General features: G+C 39.6%; 1 protein-coding gene across 1 annotated transcript in view; it reads right to left on the bottom strand.

The window, feature by feature from the left end:
• Positions 1-3,322: 3,322 nt before the first annotated feature.
• The window catches only part of WDR36 (WD repeat domain 36), a 33,875-nt gene continuing 19,270 nt past the window's right edge, over positions 3,323-17,927 (bottom strand). Inside the window, exons 16-22 of the mRNA XM_066182518.1 lie at positions 16,690-16,797; positions 15,243-15,340; positions 13,972-14,114; positions 13,512-13,628; positions 13,203-13,284; positions 9,191-9,378; positions 3,323-7,849 (exon numbers count right to left, since the gene is read on the bottom strand). Coding sequence (XP_066038615.1) covers positions 7,700-7,849; positions 9,191-9,378; positions 13,203-13,284; positions 13,512-13,628; positions 13,972-14,114; positions 15,243-15,340; positions 16,690-16,797 — 886 coding nt within the window. The 3' untranslated portion in view covers positions 3,323-7,699. The remainder of the gene's footprint in view (positions 7,850-9,190; positions 9,379-13,202; positions 13,285-13,511; positions 13,629-13,971; positions 14,115-15,242; positions 15,341-16,689; positions 16,798-17,927) is intronic.

The raw sequence follows: 17,927 nt of genomic DNA on the forward strand, positions 1-17,927 counted from the left end.
TATCAAGTTAGTACTTTGCCAATATTTTTTTTTTTTTTTTCCACTTCATAATTTCTTTCTTTTGCCCTTTAAGGTCTCAACACTGGCAATCACAATAGACAGACTTAAATCCCAATTAATATAGAAAACCAAGTCTGTTCTCAGAAAAGCAGGATTCCAGATTTGGGCCTTCTGTTTATGCGGAAATCATTCTGTTTGGTCCTGCAAAGAGGGCCAGGATTGCAACTTGCATGTGTTGTCCCCAATATTTAACATTAGCCAGTTGGGGCCACTTTTGGACCTTGTAACCCTTGTCTAAGGAGAAGGAGCTTAGGAGTAATCTAAGGCACAAAGATCTTGCAGTCAATTCACTGTAAGGGCAAAGAGTGTTTTTACAGCACAGCCACAATGCTCCCACAGCTAAGCAGGGAAGAGGAGATATGTGAATATTTGTCTTTACTCATTATGGTCTTTCAGCAATCACAACCTTGCTTCCCTGCAGGAACACTGGTATTACTTCATTATCTACAAGTCCTCTTGTGTAAAATGATGCTCTGTGTTTTTCTCCTCCAAGCAGTTGTTGTTGTAGCTCCTGTGATATTCAGGCAATTTTTCATTAATTATTGAGAGAGATGCTGCAATGGGGACAGCATCTCTACAGAGGACTTTCTCTCCTGGGTCAAGTACCACTGTACTGGGGCCCATTCTCTTCCTGGGGACAGACCTTTCCTACTTCTGATTGCACAGATGCTTTAAATCACTTCATGCATTTCCCTGACTGAAAAATGAGATTTAATTCCAGTAAGAATACAGCTCCTGAAGATACACCACAGTCTGTTTCTGGTACAATTTGCTGTCTCCAAGCCCAAGCACCAGAGTCTTATTCCAGAAATACATTTCAAGGCACCCCCTTCACACTAAGAAACTGCACTTTGCACCTCTTTCTCAGCTGGCTATGTGGTTTTGCAGTCTCTTTTAACAGTGTTTCTCCCACCATTCCCTGAGTAAGTGCCTTGTATCCCAAGAGGAGTCTTTGCTCAAGCACAAATTGTGTTACCAAATGGTTATGAAATAGTCAGGCTGAAGAAGCTATTGTAAAAAGAAGAAAGATCTACACCTGCAGCAGCAGACATGATACAGTGGTTACACACAAAACTGAAACCTCCGTGGGCAAAAGGCAAGAACTTATAAAACAGCCAAGTGTGTTGTGGCACACACCAATTTTAAAATGATTTTTTATCAGCCATTAACTTGAAATACTTTCAAATCATTTGCCAGTCTAATTCTCCTATGCCTCAGTGCAAATCTCTTGAATGCCATTAGCATTATTCAACATTCTGCATCTAATTTATTGAGCTTCTTTGCTATGGGATATTAAACAAAATAATCATTCATTAGATATAATTAGAATGTGACTAAATTAATTTCTGTAATGCTGATTATAACAGATAACTGCAAAAGAAATTCACACCTCTGTGCCGAAGAACCAATATGATGCTTAAGTCAGTTCACAGTATAAAAGGTACATGGTACATAAACTGCTATGAACAAGCATCATAATTTGCAAAATATTAACTGAAAGCATGCCTGTTGACTTTCAGAGTAGCAATTTAGAGTGTTTCATAATAGACTATGATAATGTAATCACACACTGCTGTAATTGCACTAAATTTTGTAATTAAATTCATGGCTCTTCCTTTGTGCACCCAACCAGCCATTTCATCCTAGAAGGCAAACACCTTGGGCAAGCATGAATTGCCCTCGTGACTCTCTGCTGGTTGTTCATCACAATCTTTCCTTTTGTGCCCTAGAGATGGGTCCCAAAAGCACATGCAGCACATACTCCATGATTGTTTTGGAGAACGTGGGAAGTCTGATGAACCTGCATCCTCCACCTCTGTTAAAACTAGGTTCAACAGCTTCAACCTAGTTGTCAGGGACCTCCTCGATGCCAGTGCTGTGACAGGCAGTGGTAGGCAGTGCTGTCACATTGAACAGCATGACTGCACAAGTCCTGTGCAGCCCTATGGTTATCAGGTGGCTTCAGAGCTCTGCACTCTAAAGTTTTGAACTCTTTTCTCCCCCATTGCTGGCAGCTCTCTCAGAGAAGATGCTGGTACACACTGAAAACGGAAGCAGGCTTTGCCTGTGGAGACTGAAGAAAAAAAAGTATCAAGTATTTCTGCCCTTTCCATATGCACAAGTGGGTTGTTATCCTCACCCACCAACACAAAGGGAGCTGCAGGGATTTCTGTACAGATGGTGCTGTTTACTCTAGCACCATGAATAAACCATCTCAATTAAGCACTGATGTAAGCACTGCTGAAATAGCTTACATTTGTCTTGATTCTGGTGAAATGTAATTCTTCAAAGAGAACTGGGCAGTCATCCCTCACCCTGTCATCAACCCAAAGCAATGGGCAAACACAAAGGTTAACCACAAATGTGGAGAATCAGCTGCACAACCCTGTGTGATCAAACCTGATGTTCAACAAAATATGTAACCTGACACACTCTTAAAACATATTTACCTGGGCTTTAACCTTTACTCCACAGGACAGGAAGGGACATGTGTTCAGTTCCAGCTGTGCCTAACAGATGGAACATTTCCAGAGCAGCAGGAACATCACTGGTTGTAAGAAAAGAACGTCATGGCTAAGTTTTTCAGTGAGCTATACTTACAAAATCGTTTTGAGGCATGTGAATCTGAACAACCCTCAAAAAGTGTTTGGACTGCTAATGGATGGGAGGAGTTGCTAAATCCTTGTCAATTCATGTCTCATTCGGAGACCAACACTGGGCAACTTGAGCGACAGCAAGTTACAGATCTTCAGCTATGTAGCTGTAAGGCAAGTATTAGCTTGGCTACAGGCTAAAAAAAATAGGGTGAAGGAATCCTCTAGACGTAAGTAAGTGAGTTTCTTTTTATTTCCATAGTCTCCGCAAAAATAGCAACTGAGTGAGGATTCTACAGGTATTTTATTCTACCTTATTCAGACTTATTCTGTGGGTGATTTCAGGTAACTGCAAAACACTAAGGTGGACTGATCCTTCAGGGTGATGATCCTTAAAACACTCATTATCTAACAGTCATGGAGCCAGCATATCTTTTAGCACACTGGATAGTCAGGGAAGTAGTATGTAATTCCACTTAGCCTCATAAACAGTTTCACAAACCAGCAGAGCACACATCAGTGGAGGTAAGTAATTTTTCAGAGACTGCTACTAAACAGCAAAGCTCTGTGATGTGCAACAAGCATCAGAGAGCTCATTTAATACCTCTGGGGAACACATAATCATAAGAGTAAAACACGTAACAGCCAGGGTAGGAAAATCTTAGTTATCTTATCTTTCATTTTGTTTTCCTGAATTTGCCACTGCTTCACAAAAAGAGAAGCACAAGGGTTAAGGACATTTAATGACAGCATTTTGGTCTCCTCTAACACATACTGCATATAAAAAAGTAAAGAATGCCAGTCCTTGCACTTGCATCAAATAAGACACTGATTAGATTCCTCATCTCTAAAAAGGTAAATTATTTTTATTAAAAGATAGTTTTTCATAAAACAAATAGTTAAGATACAAATGGTGATGTGCTGAGATTAACATACAATAATACTCAGGAAAGATCAGCTCATGCCAAAAGACAACGTTACTTATACAACAGTGATCCTTAAACAATGCTAAACTCCTTCAACACAGCCCATTAATAGAGTTCAAATATGCCAACAAATACCCTGCATTTTCTAACTCACATAATGCAAATCTGTATCTTCCAAGTTCCTTACTCTAGGACTACAACACTTGCAGTATGACAACTTGCACAGATATGAGATCTTTCTAACATTTTTTATGAAGAAGTAAGAGTTAAATTTGAAATGTACAAAATGCTGGAGTGCTTGGAGTCAGAGGTCTACGTTGGCTACTGAATATAATAGCTGATGTAAACACTGGTATCTTTTTACTCTCTCTTCATGTTTGCATGCATCTTCTCGTAACCTCTTTTTTTACGTGAATGAATAAAGGAGAGCAAAGACTAGTAAGATTGAAGGCTTCTTATGGTTCAGAAAAGAGCAAGGTTCACTGTGCAGCATCTGAATCCACTCAGTAGCAAATTCAGGTAGCAAGGTCCAACTACCAGGCTTAGAGTCAAAACAACCATGAGTACCAAATCCGTTTGGAAAAAACACAGTCAAAAGAAAATAGTGGAAGTACAGAGACCTAACTTGACAGGACTGCAGTGTGCAGGAGTTGCTAAGAGCAGCAGCTGCACTCAGGAACCAAAAGAGCTGAGAAAATCACAGTGAAAAGGACATGCAGGAACAGAGGCAGGCACAGGCTTGAGAAGAAGCTGGAAGGAGTGCTGTGACACGCAACACAGAGAATTTTAACAGCAAGCTGCTACTCAGAACTAGCTTAAGATGGGCTTGGCATTGTCTAAGAATGGTAAAATCCCCAGTAGCTGCCCTGCTTGGAAGGCAGGAATACCTAGTTAATGACTATATCCCTTCATCCATCTAGAATTTTTTCCACGTCCTATTGCACATGCCATTACAAAAGCATCATGCTAAAGTGAGTTCTTATGGATAACACAAAGCCCAAATTATCAAATCCAGTTTTCACGTGTGTTACCACTTGTCATCAACAATTTTTGACTAATATCACAGAAAACTGTCCCTGACACCTCTGGTGAAGGAGTAATACAGGAAATGGCACGTGAAATATCTACTTCCATGCACTAACAGGAGGAAATAATTTTTTATTTCTGAAGAAGTTTTTTATTAGTGGCAAGTTGTTCATCATTTTGGTGTGGGGTGAAAAGGACAAAATAAAAGACCAAGAACACTAAGCAATCAGAACTACTGGTGGAAGACTCTACAGCTCTAATAATAGTAAAACACCCCTGAAATTGCAGGAATTTGAGAAAAAGACATAGGAATAAAGGTGAGATATCATTCACATCTACATAATATATTCTGAAGGAAGTTATTGAAGTGTTCTAGGTGGACTTTAAACACGTATGTGTATCATATAAGAAACTGCATTAAACTCATTTAATGAGGTCATACAGACTGTAAACATCATGTCAACTGTGCTATACATACATTATTCACAAAAATTACCCTGATGTTTGTGTTTTAAGAATAGAGCCTGTTTGGTAGAGTTTTTTCTTATGATTACATCAAACAGACCATGAAAACAGAAGAGGAAAAAAGCCTCCTACTCTACAATCCTTAAAGGTTTTGTAGACAAATCTTGTACATACAGAATTAAACATTTGTGCCCAGAAAGGGTAACTGGATGTCAGTGAAAAAGCAGACGTGCACTCAGCAAAACAAAGTACGTCCTTTGTGAGTAGAAACCCTTTCACCACTGCTCTAAGGAAAAGTCTGTGAAGCATGAGGAATAGAGCACAACTGATATTTCTCACATTCAAGGAGGGGCATACATTAGAAGACAGCAGGTCTGGAGGATATAAACAGGAATATATTATTCCCGTTAATTAAATTGTAGGCCCCATTACTACAGGATGTTGTGAAGGATAAATGGGTTCTAAAAGAGATTAGATGAACTCACAGAGAACAGAAGGTCTATTACAGAACATTAAACACAACTGTCAGGCTACAGCTGGGTCACAGAGTATCAACTGCTGTCTGCTGAAAGGTGCTGTGATATGCTTAAGAAAGGATCACTTTATACACAATCGGGCTGCTATACTACATCTCTTCCTTCCTCCAGCTGGAGACAGAATAGTGGGCTTGACAGACCCTTCCTCTGATCCAAGATGAAAGCTCTTCATCGACTCTTCCTTCTTCCACTGAAGCTGGCCTGCAAATACTGCCTCATTAACCTTTGAACATTTTGTCTTTATTCAGAAAATTATTCTGCAAGATCTTCTAAAGGAGTTACAGTAACACCTGCAAGCTGAAAGGTTCATTATATATTACACTGACATTTAAGGGATTTTGGACAGCTTCAAATCCAATAAATTGGGAGCAATGGGTTGTCAAGAATCGTATCACCAGAAACAACTAATTCTGTGGTACAAAGGATTTTTGTAAATCTCAACAGCAAACTTTTAAAGAAATCTAGTGTGTACATGACAGCTTTAGACTCAAGGACAGTAGGTTCAGATTGGATATAAGCAGGAAATTCTTCCCTCTGACAATGGTAAGACACCATGACAGGTTACCAAGAAAAGCTGTGGATGCCCCATCCCTGGAAGTATCCAGTCAGGTTGGAAGGGGCCCTGAGCAACCTGGTCTAGTGAAAGGTGTTCCTGGCCATGACAGGGGGGTGGAAGTTGATGATCTTTAAGATCCTTTTCAACCCAAGCCCTTCTATTGTTGTGTGATTCTATTTTTGCAGATAATTTGTTCTAGTCACGTGACTAAAAGGGGTTCTACAATGTGATGGCATTTAAAAAAACACCCAGTTGACCCACACTATTGCTTCAATCTTCTGTCAAGTGCAATGAATCACCTTTCAAGTTTACTCACTGAAATTGCATATATTTGTATTAGTTACTCTGTTGTTCTGTGTACATAGCTTGAGCATGTGAAATAGAGCAAAGGCCTTGTTCAGGAGATTCTCTTGCTGAGAGGAAGTACTCTCAAACAGCAAAGTTCAAGATAATTTCAGTCATGAGGTCACAAACAACGCCCAAACCTTATGGTTTGAAACCTAAATATCAGATTGTAAAAAAAGCCCATCTAATTAAAAATTCCTCAAAACAAAGCTTTTTTTGCCAGTAATCTTTCTTCCTTAAGAAAAGAAACAATTTTTGTATGTAACTGGGCCTCCCAAAAGTTTGTTTTTGTTTGTTTAGTTTGGTGCTTGGGTTTTTAGGATTTTTTTGAAGTTCAACTATTTTTAGTGCACCTGGAAATCTTTGCATTCAGAAACAGATGTCTGCAAAAGTGAGAAGATAACTGATTTTTACAAACATGGTAAGAAAAGTGCTCTAATTGCAGAGGAACACAATTTTTAGAATAATTAGCTTTAAAATAATGTTAATAAAGTGTTAACAATTCAGACCTTTTGTTTTATTTTTGCATCAACAATGACTTTATTAAGAAAAATATAGTTTTTGGTCTCCTGCATGGAAGTTATATTCACACTTCTTTTTTTTTTTCCCACATGTAATTTCTTCATTGTGAACTACATTTTATGTTGCCATAGAATCAGAGAATCATTGAATGGCTTGGGTTGAAAGGAACCTTGAAGATCATCTACTTTCAAGCCCCTGCCATGGGCAGAGGCACCTTCCACAAGGGCAGGTTGCTCAGGGCCTTGAATCCAAACGTCTGTGCATTGACAGCAGGGACCAACACAACAAGCACTTTAGCTGCATGTAGTATTTTTTTCCCCAACTGAAGTGAACGAAAATAGGCAGTTGCGCATGTTCTAAAAACTCTGCCATATGTAGATGTACAAAATACAGCACCGGAAAAACTGGAACAGGATGGTGGAATCACCATCCCCGGAAAATCAGAGATTTAATTCAAAAAAATGAATAGTCTGGCACTTCGTGATATGGCTTAGTGGACAGGGTGGTATCCAGCAGAAAGTTGGACTTGATGGTCCTGGAGGTCTTTTCCAACCTTAATGATTCTATGATTCCAAGACCCAGCATGATTTTTGGAATCCATTATTTTTGGTAATAAATTGTACTATTACTCTGAGGGAAAATCTTATGCAGACAAAACCCTGAAGTGTTTTACAGCAAAGCGCTTTTCATGTATGTTAAAACACACAGACTCTGATTGAAGAGAGCCTGCAAATGAATCCAAGTTTCCTCAAGTTGCATTGACAATTTGGATAATTCTTCCAAGAGTTTTGGCTCCGATGAGAGAATCTTAATATGTAACTGAAAATGAAAACAAGCAGTTAGTGAAACAAGTATGGACAAAAAAATTAGAAGACTGTTTCCCCCATTCAATTCCAATACTCTGCTTTCATAAAATGTTCAGAAATTTCTTCTATTTAACACTGCTCCCTTTTGCTAGTATTTACAAGCCATTTTTCATGCACTAGATGGGATAAAGCAGCAATATGTCCTAAATCTGCTGTATTTTTACTAGATCATCTTCTGGCAAGGCTGCTGAATCTATTCTAATCACACACTTCCCTAGAGGATAAATTTCTCCACTTTCTGACCTGCATCACAAATTCCTCTTTAGGCTGGAAAGGCTAGACAGATGTGCTAAGGTGAATGAGGATTATTATTTTAATTATCCATGTTGCACACATCAAGAAGAATGATGCCGGGACACACTATAGTGATAGAGATGGATGAGGTCTCCTTGTGTGACAAACAGCAACCTTGTTAAAGCAGAAGGAAGATAAAGCTTCTGATCTTACAGCAATTATTACCGCTTAATGGATGGATTATTTATTTTCCAAGCTACAATTTAAATCTAGGAGACTTGATATTGAGCTTTAGTCTGAAAAATAGTAGGTTCACTCTGGATATTAGACAAAATTCTTTACTGTGAATGTGGTGAGGCACTAGAACAAGTTACCCAGAGAAGCTGTGGATGCCCTGGTATAACAGGTATCTGAATGTTTATAACACCGTTTTCCAAGTTATTAATTGTTTTCACATGAATTCATAAATCAGTGTATCTTAAGCACTGGTACATCAGAAGGGTTTCAATCTTTTGCAGAAGCACTTTGTCTCTAAGAGTAACTGTTACCGTGCTTCAGAAGAGTGACTTTCTAACTTACACACACCCTGGAATCATTTCATTGCTCTGTGATACTCAATAGATAAGACAAGAAAGGCAGCCCACTGACATGGAAAGCAGGTCAGGCTTGCAATGTCTAGTGATAAACCCATCAAAATGTCTAATTTACTTCCCAACCATTGTGTATTATATTCTTTGTTTATTTAAGAGATAGCATAACTTAGTTTAACAATTAACAACCACTAAGAAGTTAGGCACGTTATGAAAAAAACCCCAATTCTAAGTAAGGAATACTAGAACAAAACCTGTCTGGCAGGGGCCACTTCACAACATCATTTGTTTTGCAAGTTTTTTTTGACTGTCACCAAATGAATTGCCAAATCATCCAAAACATTCAAGTTAGACCTTTTAAAACGATCTCAAAGTCCCTTCAAACAATTCGAGCAGACACTTTATACCTTTTTACTGCATAATCATTATTTTAAATAGGATTTACATAAATTTTGTAAGAAAATTGTTACCTTTAAAAAGAGTGCCAGGTACGCCTGAGTGAGTTCAAAGTTGTACTTCTTGTTCAGCATCACCCCAATCATTCTCAGAAAGCTCAGCATCACCTCCATTGAGCCACCACCTTCAGGGGCCAAACCCCGTAGTTCTAACTCAATATTAGATGGTCCCAAACTTTTTAGTAAGTCAAGTGGAACTTTATCTGTGTGAGAACATTGAGGGACACATTATCAGTAACATCTGCAAAACAGAACCTAACAGATCCTTCATAAGACAGGCTTATTCTAAAATTCTTAAGCAGTGACTATGAATTTCAAGTTTTTACTGTTTCCTTACTTTTTTGTTTTCAACAAAATGTGTCCCTGTCTTTAGTTTACTGTCCCATCACATGCTAGAAGTACATATGCACTTTATCTGTAATTGAAAAATACAAGTAACATCTTGGTATTTGTTTTACTTTTTACCCTCTTCTGTAAGTTAAACAAAGTTTCTAATTAACCACATAACACTGTCATTTCACACCTCTTGGCATAAATAGTGTACATACTTGAGAATTTGAATCATTAACTGTGAATATACTCTGAAAGACAGAGAGCACTACTTTTAGCAGGCATCTTTACTCTAGTTGACATTAAGCAAAACTAGAGATCTTCCGGTGCATCTAACAAAATAATTACTTTGTTAAGTGAATGCCTTATGCTGGAGGGTGCTAGGGAAAAATCTTCTCTATGGTAGAAATACATGCAATTTACAAACTTTCTTCCTCTTCATAATTGTTCCTTCTCTGGATTTCTACAATCCTACCTGATGACCTATGAGGATTCCATCCATTTGCTTTAAAAATGAAGCAGCAAAAATATGTTTGGCTGCAAATGCAACTGATAGTTATAACATTTTTTAAAATGTATCTTATTAATATTTCTTTTGCTAAGAAGACCAATTTCATGGTAGCGAATGGCATTAGGAACTGGTTAATATTCCTCAGGTGGTATAAATCAGTATTTGATTCTTACAAAAATCTTTAGCTAGTTTTAAATATAACTGATTTTAACAGTGCTAAACAGATGCATTAAATATATTTTTTAATGACATAACATAAACAAAGCATGGAACATGTTGTGAAGTTGATACACATACAACATGGAAAAGGTTGCAGCTCAATCTATGTTCCACAGTCCTGACCTAAGATGTGAAACCCTGTTTCCATCCCAACAGTAAACCAGGATGGTTTCCAGCAGGATTCTTTTAATTTGCATGGTCCAGTCACCTTTAGAAGAGATGGCTGTAATCTAGCAAGCAAAGAGCCATGTTCCCCATCAGCAGCTTGCCCAGCCAGGATCACGAGGCTCCCGGGATCGTGGCTGTGACACAGACCCTGGAGCATACCTGCCTTGCAGCAGTAGTGGCCTGAGGCAGGTCCACATGTCCATTACCACAATGCATCAGAGTGCCCTTGCTCCCTGGTACGGCTAGCCTCCAGAAGATTGTCAAACATTCACCTCTTCTGAGTGGCTCTGAGGCACTTTAATAGAACACTCTCAATCGAAATAGAAAAATAAGGCATAAAACCACAATTTGTTTGCGACAGATAGTAGAGTTCTGCACAAAAACCATTTTAAGTGCACTTCAGTAAGCCGGTCATCTCAAGAGAATTTAAGCAGAAGAATTCCCAAGACGACTACTTTGTAGGGGTCCATGTCTTCTTGTTCCCCATTGATACAAATGGCTTGCCTGAATTGGGACCTATAAAGCCGGTGAAGGGTTTGTACCACTCCGGCAGCAACTTCCACTGAGTCAAGGAATCAGCTGGGAAGAGAATCCAGGGAAGGACTGGAAGAGTTTGGGAAAGAACTCAAGGAATTCCAAGTGTGCGCACCCCATCTAGAAGGTGGGTAAACCAGTGGGAGCAATATTGGAGGTGGAATATCCCTGGAACAAAGGAGGAGCTTGGACCAAGTATGGCAGCTCCTACATCAGCAGACTATTAATATTGCTGATGTGAAACTAATGAGCACCTGCTAGACTAGGTGTTTAATCACATTAAAGATTTTCCCTTTAATGGCCCTCTTCAAGTAGAAGCCTGGCAAATGGTAGGGCAGAGACTTTTTGATATCACCAGGGATGGTGATGCTGAAGGTTGTGAGCATCTTGCCACAAGGGGGACAATAATGGTGGCCATTAAAGAAAGCTGTGTGAAACTCAGGCATTTTGCAGCTTCAGAAGCTAATTCCCACAAACCTTCAGCGCCACCAAAACCCATATCTGACCCTGAGATTAACCCATATTTACAGAATTGCCCTAATCCAATGAAAATCCTTCCGCGGTTGGTCCCTTTGGTGCAAAATTCCCACACCACAAGCAAGCGGTGGACACGCTTCTTGCCCAAAATGGCGCCATTGTAATCCAGCATTGGCAGAAAAGCAAGAAAGTTGTGATGAAGGAAGGCGACCTGGCAGTTGCCAGTTGATGCAGCAAGCTAGCACCCAGCTTACAGAGAACTATACTATAACCACAGCCCAGGACCCCATGTGCCCTTGGGCACAATGGCCCTGGCTGTCCCGCTGAGCAGGCGCTCCGCTCGCCAGCCAGGATGCAGCTTGTAGCCACCGGGTTCCTGCTTGCCATAGCTGCACACAGGTGGAGTTTGCCAGCCAGAGAGCAGGACAGCCCGCCAGGCAACCACTTTGTGTACCTTGCTGCTGCTGGACTGTAAGAGACGGTCTGAAGATCCCTCATCTGCCTCACTACCATCGTCAAGGACAGAGACTGAAACCCCTAAAAGGGACTTTAAAATCTCAACACAGGAGTTATGGCCTGGCTGAGGTGGGATGTTGGCCAAGTGCTGCCTGCAGGTGTGTTTGATGGAAAAACCCAGCACGCATATCGGAACATCAGAACCTGAGCAGAAACAATGGGCAAGTCACGGTGAAGTGACTGCGCCTGCTGACTTGTACTGGTTGACACTGTACCTGCTGACGACCGACTTGTTCTGAGTTCTCTAAATGAACACACTGCAAGGATTTCCCCCACCTGTTTGGCCAACGGCCTGTCGCTTCGGAGAGGACTATAAGAACCCCCGAGTTAACCACAGACTTTGTGATCACCCCACTGGAGAAACTTGTGTCTATAGGCATCTTCAAAAGCCTCGAGGACTCGACCCTACATGTTGGTAGCTATAATCCCCATTCCCTCTTTTTCTGTCTTTCTTACTATTCTCTTTTCTCTCCCCACTATCGCATTTGTTGGCACTAAATAAAGGTGCATTTGTGATTGAGTAAACTGAGTTTGTCCCCTGCTGTGTCTTTCGCGCTCTGAGATCCCTAAAACGAACCATCACGAACCCCGCTTGTGTGAGCGGATCGTGACACGGACACAGCTGGCGTGGGCTGCCTGCTGCCCCCTGTACCCATGCCAGTGGCGCGCTACCTCCCAAGGAGGAGCTGAAAGCCGTGGTGCCAGGAGCGGGTCCTGTCGCGGCCCCTTGGGGTTGGCTGACACAGCAGCAGCAGGCAGTCGACTCCCCCAGTGTGGGTGCGGCCAGGCACTGGGCAGCCTGGGCAGGGCAGGCTTGGCTCTTAGCAACATCCTGCAGCACACACTTGCGTAGCTCAGCGTGCAGACAGCACTGGCTGCTGGCGGCATCGGGGTTGGCAGAGCGGCAAGAATGTTGCTGCCACAGCTAGAGAAATCGATCAAGCAAGCCTTCTACAAACCCAAGGTGCCACTGTTTGCAGGGCCGTGCTGTGGTGCTGCCATGCTAGTGTACTTTGGATGCGTGAGTCCATGTCTCTTTGCTTCTCATTGCTACAGGTTTTGGCCAGAATTGGGTTCCATGCTGCAGACAAGCTTCAGTGCCAATGGATCTTTGATCTGATCTGGCTATCTGTGTATTAAATAATTTTCTGTCCTTTATACTGTACTATGCATTTTTTTTCCACATCTGTTACAATTCTGACATTAGAAATCACATGTATATCAAAATAAAAGAAGCATCAACATTCTTACTGAAATATTTTGTTAACTTACATTCATTGGTGCTCAGGGCTTCTTCAAGATGAATGTAGAAATCAGATTTCTGCGCCAGTACCCCAAGGTTTACCACCTTCGACTAGACCGCAAAAGCATAGCAGTGTGCCCATGAATATGCAAACACATTTTTACAACTCAATTATATTATTTTTCTACTGAGAGAATAAGACAAAAATAAAGCCATAATATAGTGAGTTAAAAGTGGTGAGTTGAAGTCTAGTGATTTAACCCAACACTAAAAAGCATTTGAGCATTCTTTTAAAATACACTATACGTAAACACAATTACATTGATTCTTGTTTTTACCTGTCTATCATTTTCCTCCTCTGGTAGAATGTATCGGGGTATAAGACCAGGAAGTGTTGGGATGAAGAAAGGTGCTGACTTTGGAACTTTTGGTGGCTCTCTTGGTTTATTTTTTTTCTGTTAATTAGACATTTGAATAAAATCATTATCATAGTAAGAGTATGTGGGAATATTTTGTTTGTAGAAGTTTATATTTTAAAATACTGTGAAAACTCTAAAGACTAACTGAAAAGTAAACATACCATTAAAATGTTTTACCACTAATTATGAAGCTACTACTCAGCAGAAAAACAGCCCCTCTCCCAAATCCCAGGAACTCTGAAAAACACCACATAGACTTCTACTGCAAAATCTTGAAAAATACCTGAAAAGTAGGATTAAGTTTCATGAATACGTAATGCATTTCATAGAAATAGGGCAAATACATGGATGTTTGCTATTTTCTGCAGAGTTTCAGTACCTTGATAATATCAAGGTTGATGAGATTTTTCCACCTTGATTCCGGTAACAAAGAAAGGGTCACCAGCTGTTCTCCCAATTGCTCAGGTGAGACATATTCTATCATTTCATCACATGCCTCTTCATCTCCTGACACATCCATATCTTGCAGAAAAAGATATCTTTTATGAAAATTCATACTCCAATTCATTTTTTAAAAAATCAAGCCCAACACTTTAGTTTATTTTGTAATTTTTGAGTAACAAATGCGTATTAGTTATAGACATAGGTGCTAACATAACATAGAGCTGAAAAGCTACAGAAACAATATTAGCCTTGTGAAATACTAAATAATTTAAAAATATTATAGCTAAGACGCACAATTTAATAACCAAAATTTTAAAGACTGGTAATATCTCTCTACTGTGACTGAAGTTATATAAAAGCAGTTTACAGAGTTACTAAAAAAACCAAAATTTTGGCAGTAATTCGTTGTTCTAACTGTATAAATATATACACAGTAATTTTAGTTCTAAGTTATAATGCTGTGAAATCCTTGCATTTAAATCCTTGCAGCATATTCACTACCTCATCACAACCTCTTCATAGGTATGACTGAAGGGGCACATAAAGATAAAGAAAATCTCAATATTAAAGCACAACATCCCACAAGAAAAGTTAAAATGCCAGTCACTTGATTTTCTCTTGATTTCCTGTGTGGTCTTGACCAAACATGTCTACTTTCCTTTGTTTTTGTAAAATATTACTTTGCTAAAACAACGAATCTAATAGACAAGCCTGAAACAAGAAAGGAATATAACCCATTAAGAGCCCTTAGCATCTAAACAGAAACTTTACATTTGCTGCAGACACAAAGTGGGTTAAAACTTTCAGCCAGAATCAGGACAAAAACATTCAAAGTTCTGGGATGAATTCCCATCTCCCTAATTTAAGTATGTAAAGCAAGTATGTGCTTGCTAAAGCAGCCACCATCATCATGATATTCCAGTGGCCAACAGCTAGGTGTGCGTCTCCTCCAAATGGAGATGCAAATACTGGCACTCCAAATTTGGGCAGACAAGATCTCCACCTAGAGGACTTCTGAAGCACAATCACTTCTATTAATTTAGCAAAAAATTCCACTTAAGCCTTTCTTTCACTGGGCACAGGCACATGCCAGTTAAGCTGAACCCAATTCTCCAGGCAACAAGACAATCACAATGAATCTATAGCATACAAGCAGGGGAACAAACTGCAAGGGAAAAACAAAATACACTTTAATCTGAGGATTACCTTGCATAGGGCAGGTGCTGGGGGGTGTCACCAAAGACGGCTCATAATCTGCAGGAAGGGGCCGTAATGACACAAGTGAATACAAGGAACGGTTTGACCTGAAAAAATAAGACAGGCATTTTAAAAGCCATCAGCAGATGAATGAGAACAAGTACTTCAGACATAATTTATACCACAGTCTAATACTGCTGCAGCATGGCAATTCACCAGGCTCTATTCAAGATTAGGTCTCTTCATCTACCAGATAAGCAGGAAATGAAGTGTGGCAGTAGACTCACCTGAACATCTGAAATATAAATGTTATGTTCAAGTATTATTGCCAAGAACATAATAATAATAGGCTGCAGACCTCAATGCTCTTCTTGAAGTGAGGGGTCCAGAACTGAACACAGAATTTGAATTGTGACCTCACCAGTGCCCAGGACAGGGGCAGTAACTGCCCTGGTCCTGATGGTCAAAAAAATACTTACCTGTGCCAGTGTTCCACCACCCTCGCAATTTCTTTCCAACATGTACTCTAAACCTGTCTTCTTCAGTTTGAAGCCATTCCCCCTTTTCCTGTCACTCCAGGCCTTTGTCCAAAGCCCCTTCCCAGCTCTCCTGGGGGCCCTTTAGGCACTGGAAGGGGCTCTATCTCCCCAGAGCCTTCTCCAGGCTGAACACATTATGCAAACGTAAATAATTCACCCTGCTTTTACAGGATTTTAGGATAATACTCTTAGCAGATTTTCTTCAGGTTTGAAACATGAACACAAACAATCTGGCAAATTGCTTCTTTTGTCAGTATACACTAGGGCTAGGTAAAAACATCTGTTGTGATTCACAAGGAAGCACTTTCACTTAACCACAGGAAGGCCTAACAACCAAACACTCCTCAGGCAAAACTACAGCCAACATATATAACCTGAAATAATCTGTCAACTGAATGGGAAAAAGACACAAGCCATTTTAACAGTGTGTTACTTCAGTACTAGACCTGAAGAGTCATTTGCTTTAAAGCTGTATGAGGAGGAAATTGAACTAAACCACATTTTACTTCCGTGTTCATCTATCACTAATAAAGAGAAATAATCACAACTTTCATATAGTGCTGAGAAGTCTCAGACAACACTGTACAGCAGGACAAGAAAAGCACTTCAGAAAGAAGCACTATTTGAACAAAGACATTTCAAAGCAGTGGGAAAAATGGACAAATGGCATAACAGAAATTCTTAAGAGTAAGAATCATTTAGAAAAAAGAGATCATTTAAACTATCTGAACAAGCAGTAACTGTGGAAGTTTCATGACTTACGAATCAGGCAATACAGAACACTTGTCCTAATTAGAAACAGAGAACACAAAACACTGGAAATGATATTCACAGGGCAATTCTCCATTTGCAATAAAGGTGATTAAGAGAACTCTGCCCCATCCTAAATTCTGTGTAGAAACAGATTACATACTCACCACAAATAAATTCCAAGATCATCCACGTGTGCTGAAGCCAGAAAATCTCCTGTAGGGGACATAGTAAGGCTCACAGCTGCGGAGTCTACCAAAAAACAATCTATGAGACTATAGAGAAAAAGACACAAAAAAAGAGAAATTATCAGCAAGATAAACTTGTTTTATCTGCACACATCTGAATGCAAACAGGCCACTAGAAGTATGGACACAAAACAGGGTAAGAGAAATATCCAAATATATTATATAAACACAGCAAGTGAACAGCACTGTGCAACAAATCTCTTGTCTCTACAAAATGCTCTAAAATTGGATAAAGCTGGCACCTCCTTAGACATCCACACCCTAGAGAATATGTGATGAACCATTCACCTCCTTATGCCTAACAAGAATCTTTTACTGGCCCCCAATTCTGTATTTCCAGTCAGCCCCAGATGCTCAGACTGACAGTTCCCTCTCTCAGCATACTTCGTATACACTTGGCTAATACTAGCACCTAATGTTTCTAAGATAAAGTATGAATTGTACAACGTGAAGTTTGATTATCTGCAACAGTTTTGGCATTACCACATCTTCAGTCTGATAAACCATTCCTTGATAATTTTTTTTTCATGATTGCAGAAAACTGAAAAAATACCATGTAAAAAAAAGCTGAAATGCAACTATTCTAACATTATAATAACATATTATTATGCAACTATTTTAACAATGAGACTCTTTAGCAGATCTCCACTCAAGCCCAGGTTGACAGCATTGCTTGTCACTTGCTGAAATGCAAATTTCAGTTACTTCAAATTTTAAGTAAAAATTGAATTTGACAACTAATTCACCAAGAGGAACAAAAAGAACAAATGAAGAGCGTGAATACTTTGTTCTTGTTACAGCTCTACAGCCGTGTTCTGCTCGCTAACCACTGAAAAAATATTGATTTAACATAGCAGTTTAAAACGTAAAATCTTGTGGGCATGTATTTTCTTACATACTGACAATGCCTGTGATGGTTTGAAAGAACATGTCAAGAACAAAAGCCTGGTTTCCCTGAACGGAGTGTTTTACTCCCTATGCATGTTCTTAGACACATGTTGTGAATCTCAGGTAAGAGAAAAATCATTCCTCACCTTCAATATAAAATATATTAACACTAAACCCATAAATCCCATATATAATATCAGACACATTTTGTGCACAGTGCACAATGGCGAGAAAAATTTACTCTAGATACTTTTTCCTAGTTTCAAATC

The sequence above is a fragment of the Chamaea fasciata genome, unplaced genomic scaffold, assembly GCF_029207755.1.
Source record: "Chamaea fasciata isolate MVZ Bird 193981 ecotype frontalis unplaced genomic scaffold, bChaFas1.0.hap1 SCAF_4, whole genome shotgun sequence".
NCBI lineage: Eukaryota > Metazoa > Chordata > Aves > Passeriformes > Sylviidae > Chamaea > Chamaea fasciata.